The 6,887-nt window shown below is 36.1% G+C and overlaps 1 protein-coding gene across 4 annotated transcripts in view; it reads left to right on the top strand.

Moving 5' to 3' along the window:
- Nucleotides 1–6,887, top strand: part of LOC106869269 (NEDD4-binding protein 2) — a 49,429-nt gene that overhangs the window by 31,921 nt on the left and 10,621 nt on the right. For all 4 annotated transcript variants that reach the window (XM_014914936.2, XM_014914937.2, XM_052972312.1 and 1 more), the window contains 6 exons: nucleotides 329–465; nucleotides 765–853; nucleotides 1,478–1,554; nucleotides 3,581–3,688; nucleotides 4,100–4,860; nucleotides 6,080–6,175. In XM_014914936.2, the coding sequence (XP_014770422.1) occupies nucleotides 329–465; nucleotides 765–853; nucleotides 1,478–1,554; nucleotides 3,581–3,688; nucleotides 4,100–4,860; nucleotides 6,080–6,175 (1,268 nt within the window). The remainder of the gene's footprint in view (nucleotides 1–328; nucleotides 466–764; nucleotides 854–1,477; nucleotides 1,555–3,580; nucleotides 3,689–4,099; nucleotides 4,861–6,079; nucleotides 6,176–6,887) is intronic.

The raw sequence follows: 6,887 nt of genomic DNA, 5'->3' as shown, positions 1-6,887 counted from the left end.
ATATATATATATATATAATTTCAGGAATATATACAGAAAATAATGGAGAAAAATTTCATCTTTTTTCAGACACATCTGTATATTTCTGAGGTTTCACTAATGTAAATAGAACAAGGGAAAGAAAGTGTATCTTTGAAGGGAAAAATTTAGAACTTGATAAAGAGAACTGAAGGGGAGAGAAAAAGACAGTGTGGGAGAATGAAGAAAAGAGAAAGTGAGGACCTAAGTCAGACTATGGCTGGTCTTAGATCTCTTTTATTGTTCTTTTCTCTTTTCTTTTTTGTTTTTGTTCTTATTTATTTATTATTTTTTTAAAATTACATTTCAGAAAGCTTTTAGAATGTTTACCAAAGAATAAAACAGCAGCCATTTTATCTACAGATGACTATTTTAAAGATAATCGCAACAATTACCGTTTTGATGTTGAGCAATTATCAGATGCTCATACCTGGAACCAGAGAAGAGGTAAATAGAAATATTTCCTCCAGTCTATTTATCTGTCTCTCTTTTGCATTGTTGCATTCATATTTCTGTATGTCTGTCTCACATTGCATTTGACAGAAATTTGTATGCTAAAGTATTAATTCCATTCCCAGTGACATTAACAAATAAATAGAGAGAAAAATTCAAAACTATAAACTAAAAACAGACTGCCCTGTTGGTTCCTAAAATACCCATTTCTTGTTCTGTGAATTCTTCAATTTATCTTCTCAATGCCTTGCTGATATTAATGATGTGTTTCTAATCCCTCGACTTTTCCACAGCCCTAAATGCAATGAAAGAGGGAACAGATTTGGTTATTATCGACAACACGAATGTGACCTTGTGGGAAATGGAACCCTATGCTAATTATGTGAGTATAAATATAATTAGTGCTAATTTTTTTAATGATTTTTTTTTTCTTTTTCTTTGTTTGTGAATGTTAAATTGGTTGACCACATGTTGCTGTTAGTTCTCTTTCTCTCTGTATATATATATGTGTGTGTGTGTGTCTGTATACATTAATATAGGAATGTGTGTGTGTATATATATATATATATATTTATATATAATGATTAGACTGCAGTCATGCTGGGGCACTGCCGAGATGAACACCAGGAATCCTGAATAGTAGACCACATTTATACATATAATATTTACACACATGCATATATACATATTAATTTGTATGTTTATACGTGTGTATGTATAAATGTGTGTATATATATATATATATATATATATATGTTTCCACTCTGAGGGTGGTTGGTGTTAGGAAGGATATCCAGCTGTAAAAGGCATGCTAAAACAAACACCGAAGCATGGAAAGCAGACGTTAAATGATGATGATGAAGATGTGTGTGTGTATAAACTTCGTCTATTTATGATGGGGCATATGATTTTTCTTGAACATTGTTATGGGACAAAAACAGTTGAAAAACAGTGACCCAAATGGTAAAATGTTATCAATTAATTTATAATTCTTTCAAATTGTCAGGCAAAAGAAAATGGTTATTTTCTTGAAATTCTGGAGCCGAACACAGCATGGAAATTCAAACCCCGAAAACTAGCCGCGTAAGTATTTAGAATTATTATATTCAACTTCCCTTTTTCAATATTTGTTTACTATTGTATGTAGAATATTGATAGAATATTACTGACTGTTAATTTTCAAGCTGCTGGGATTGATGAAATAATTAGCGTTAAAACCTAATTAATTCTTTGGATGTCAAACCACCTGAGACTGCCTTTGGCCCTGTTATATAAAATAAACTTCCTGTGTGAAGTGATCTTAATTAAAACCTTCCACCAAAATTTCATGTTAATTTATGTTCCAAACTCCAGTTTAATAACGACTATTTTTTTTAAGTAAATTTGTCATTTTCAAAATAAATTGAAACAAAGGCAATGTCCTTCACCAAGATTATGGTAACAAAAGGGGTTAAAGTGATCTAAATTTAAACCTTCCATCATAATTTTGTACCACTTTATGTACCAAACACCAGTTTAATAATGACAGCTATTGTTTAAAATTTCTGAATAAAGTGAGAAACAGCTGCTGCAGTAGAATGGCCATCTGTATCTGGTAGATGACTTAAAGTTGCCATAAAGATTGTCAAGTTGTAATGAAAGTGCTTTTTAATAGTTGAGCAGATATTGTTAAACAAGATTTAATATAGTAATATCTATATTTTGATGCTTAATCAGATTCACATAAGTAAGCCACTACTTTTACTAACAATATATAAAAACATTATTCATGGACACCTCTCCAAACTGATCGTTTATGATCTAACAAAAGAACACATTCATCATATTATGTTTTGAGTTTCATAGAAAGGTCAAAGCAAGTGCAGCAACTATATTGTGGCTCTCAACCATTTTTTAACTCTAGACCCCATTAACCCTTCCATTACCAACTTGGCTGAAGCCGTCTCTGGTTCTATGGTACAAATGTCTTGTTTTCATAAGTTTTGAATTAAAATCTTCCACCAAATTTTAGTCACAAATTATGTTCCTAACATATGCTGAATACTAACTAAGTTCATCATCATCATCATCATCGTTTAACGTCTGCTTTCCATGCTAGCATGGGTTGGACGATTTGACTGAGGACTGGTGAAACCGGATGGCAACACCAGGCTCCAATCTGATTTGGCAGAGTTTCTACAGCTGGATGCCCTTCCTAACACCAACCACTCAGAGAGTGTAGTGGGTGCTTTTACATGTCACCCGCACGAAGGCCAGTCAGGCGGTACTGGCAACGGCCACGCTCAAAATGGTGTATTTTATGTGCCACCCGCACAAGAGCCAGTCCAGGGGCACTGGCAACGATCTCGCTAGAAAATCCTACGAAGGCCAGTCAGGCGGTACTGGCTGTATTTAAAATCAATTGAAAGAAACGCAGAGCCTCTCAAAATAAATACAGTAACGAAAGGGTTAACTTGTGTAGGTTGAACTATGTAAAATATTTGAGAAAGAAATCTAGCTGTGTTTTGTAATAAATACATCTAAAGCAACATGTTTTCATGGTTCCTTAATATACTATTGTGGGTCCCTGATTTACTATTTTGCTTGCATGGACCCCTAAAAATCTTATATGGACCACAAATGGTCATATGGTACTGGGTTCTGAACCACTTATCCAGAGAACTTGTGGGGTTAATGCAGCTTGTAGGAGGTAGGTTCTTTTTTGCCTGTTTCAGAAATGGTAATGGTTTAAGTGAAGCATGTACCAAGAAAGGGTCACTTGGGTGGATGTGGCCCAGAGGCACTGGAAGCAGCTTTTGTCAGAAAACCTTCCCATTGCAGTTAGTTTTTAGCCATCATGCAAATAGTGTCCTTCATTTCCAATCTTCTGTGAGAACATGTTCAGTCATGGAGAAATATTAGCTTAACTGGAAACAGTTGAGGGTTAGCAACAGGAAGGGCTTCCAGCTGTAGAAAATTCACCTCAAAAAATTCTGTCTCCCTTATGCAAGCATAGAAAAGTGAATGATAAGCAATTGTAATAAGTGTTGATGATGATGATGATGTAACTTGATTGGTTTTTTTTTTTTTGTTTTAATTTTGTTCCTGTTTGTTTTGATTTATTGCTCAGTCGAAACACTCATGGTGTCAGCTATGATAAGATTGTCGACATGCTGAAGAAATACGAAGAAGTGACAGTCCATCAACTCTTAAGAAACAAAAAGGCACCTAAAACAAGGTAAGTGTATCGATGATCACCACTACAACTACCGCCAGCACTACAACAGCCACTATGACCACTATTACTGTTAAGTCGGGTACTTTATCAAGTCTCTTTTGCTGAACTGCTCAGTTATGGGAATGTAAACAAACCGACACCAGTGTTGGGCAATCGTGACAAATACTTTGACACACACATTGGCACTCTGTTGGTTCTGATGACGACAGAACAGCTTCAAGTTAATATGCATCAAGATTTTGGTGATGTGAGTGTTTATATTTAGAATGACATTGCAGGGTAGGAGTGAGAGGTCGGATCTGGCCAGTTTGAACGTAAAACAAGTAATATTTGGGGCAGATGTGGCCTGTTTAAATGCTAATGGCTTAACGCTTTTTTGTATTTATTTGTTTGTTTGTTTGTTCTCTTTAGCTCTCCTGTGATAAATGCGGTGACAAGAGCAGTGCAGAAGGAAAATAAGAGAAACTATAAAAGAAATCGGAAAAGACACCGCTCTGCCAATAATGGTGAGAATAAACGGAACAAGAACCATGGCATCAGTGAAAGCAGCGAAACAACCTGTGATGGAATGGATGTGAGTCTATCTTCACCTCTCAGACCAGATTCTTGGGGATCAGATTCTTACTGGGATGAACCCCAGCTGCCGAAATTGGGAAGAGTTGAAAATTTATCTGATTCCGAATGTACGGATTCCTCTCAGAGTAATTCCGTTGAACCATCTTCAGATGAAGAGGACATAGAGCATTTGGCATCGTCTTTTAGTTTCGTGGATCTGGCTGAGAACACCATAACTTCAGTTACGGATTCTGCAGATGTGTGTAGTAGTTTAGAGATGCTGGCATTGAACTGTTTATTAAAAGATGGCATTGATGAAAACTTAGAAGTAGCTGACAGAGCCATATTAGAAGCGTGTCAGAAGAAGGACGATTTCTTGCAACAAATATTCCAGATTAGATCTCAGACTGATGAAATAACACAAAGTGGGCCAGATTTGGAACAGTCTGGGACAGACATTGCTCCTCAGATATCTGACAATTCGGAAGCGGAGCCATGTTTGTCAGACTCGGTTTCAGATGAAGATGGTGCATTTTATGTTAATTATTCCATAAAAATGGAGTTTTTGACGTTATTAGCGCAGTTGTTTGGACCACTTGAAGAACTCGAAAACAAAGGTTAGTTAATTTCATCTCCATTTGTGTGTGTGTGTGTTTGTGTTTTCTTTTTTGTGTGAGCTGTTTTGTATTCGTTATTTTCCGTGTGTATCTGGATTGGATAAGGTTTTGTATGGAAGCATTCCATTCTAAAGCTGAATCACCATCGTCGTTTAACACTCATTTTCCATGCTGGAATGGTTTGGGCAGTTTGGCAGGATCTGGAAGGTCCTTGCACTGCATTGTGTTCCATTCTCTAGTTTGGTATGGTTTCTACAGCTAGATGCCCTTCACAACAAAAACCCTTTTACAGGGAACATTGGGTGTTTTTTTTTTATTCATGACACACCAATGAGGTTACCATACAGCTTAGAAAACTAAGATCCCCTTTGGTTGAGTGGTGCCACAATAGAGAGGGAGGCAGTTTTATGCTAGGATATAAGGGGTTAAGGTATGAAAGAAGAGGCCAGAATAGAACAGGTTTCTTGCTGTAGAGTAACACCATGACGTCTCATTATAGAAGAATGGGTGGAAGGAAGCAAGGTAGAGTTGGAAAGGGAAATAAATTAATGAGGATGAGGTGTCCAGATAGACCCTACAGGTACAATGTCCGTCCTAAATTAATCACGTTAGCCACGTAGGAGCTTAACTCTAGTCAAACTGGAGCAAAGAGAGATATTTGTTTTATACAGGTATCTTACTACAGTCAGAATTTCTCTCACCCTTATTTCCTATTTGGGTGGTTTGCAGAAGGAAGAACTCTCAGCTACAAAAACAATTGCTCCAACCCAGTACTCGTACAAGAAAACCCAGGTGTATGTTGGTGGAAAATAAAAGTTGCTTTACACACACACACGCATTTCATCTTATATATATATGTGTGTGTGTGTGTATATATATATATATTTATATATAATGTTAATGTTTGCTTTTATGTTCAGTTATAATAAAAACAATTTAACATTAATCTGATGGGTTACTATACTTTTGTAGAGTAGAAATCTATTATTGACAGTGAAACAGGTGAGGATTGGTGACAGGGAGAGCATCCGACTGTAGAGAGTTCTATCTCAACAGATCTTATGTGACTCGTGCACACATAGAAAAGTAGTTATTAAAAGAAAAGTGATGAGGATGTATTTGTATATATGCTTGATGTTTGTGTGTGATTTAGTTTTTATTACATGATTTATTCAAGCAGTTGTATTATCATAATTTTGCAATGTTTTCTTTGAAACAGTGCCTGATAAAGAGGGGTTTATTAATACGAAACTATCATTAGAACATCTGTCTTCTTTACATAAGACTTTATCAGAAATTTGTCAATCAAAAAAAGGTAAGAACAATTAATTCTATTTCACCTTTATATTTATTGTTTCTGAGGTGTGTGTGTGTGGTGTTGTCATAGTTGGTGTAGCTAATATGATAGGAGTGTCGGACAACCAGGTAATGTTTCAGAACAGTTCAGAAGCATCATAATCTGTCCATGACCAACACTCTTGACTCTCCTTCAATTCATTTAACTGTTAATAGGTACTATGATGGATATACAGGTTACTAATTCGATACCAATAATAATAATAAGAGCACTCAGAGAGCACAAACCTCTGCCAAGGTAGCACCAATGTCCTCTCAACGATTAGCCAGAGATGATTTTTAAAATGAGAATATCTGAAATAAACTCGACTGCTCTCACAAATGAGAATACTAAAAATGAACCTGACCACTCTCAAAAATTAACTAAAAAAAAAACGGAAAATTAATCCAGAACCATTGTCCGGTACTGGATCGATCCCAAAATCTAATTAGTTTGTGCCAGTCACGAGGCCAAACATCCCAAAATGTTTCATCCGAATCCATCCAGTGGTTCTTGAGATATCTTGTCCATGGACAAACAAACACGACTGAGAACACTACCTCTGCCTTCACTAAGGCAGAGGTAATAATCCTTTCAATTTTAGGTGGAAGGCTTAAAATTTTGATGGGAGGGGGTAGTTCCTTACAGTGAATCTTGTACTCAGCTGGTATTTATTTTTATCAACCCTGAG

The sequence above is a fragment of the Octopus bimaculoides genome, chromosome 13 (genome assembly GCF_001194135.2).
Source record: "Octopus bimaculoides isolate UCB-OBI-ISO-001 chromosome 13, ASM119413v2, whole genome shotgun sequence".
In the NCBI taxonomy this organism is placed as follows: Eukaryota; Metazoa; Mollusca; class Cephalopoda; order Octopoda; family Octopodidae; genus Octopus; species Octopus bimaculoides.
This window is presented reverse-complemented; position numbering and strand designations above follow the sequence as displayed.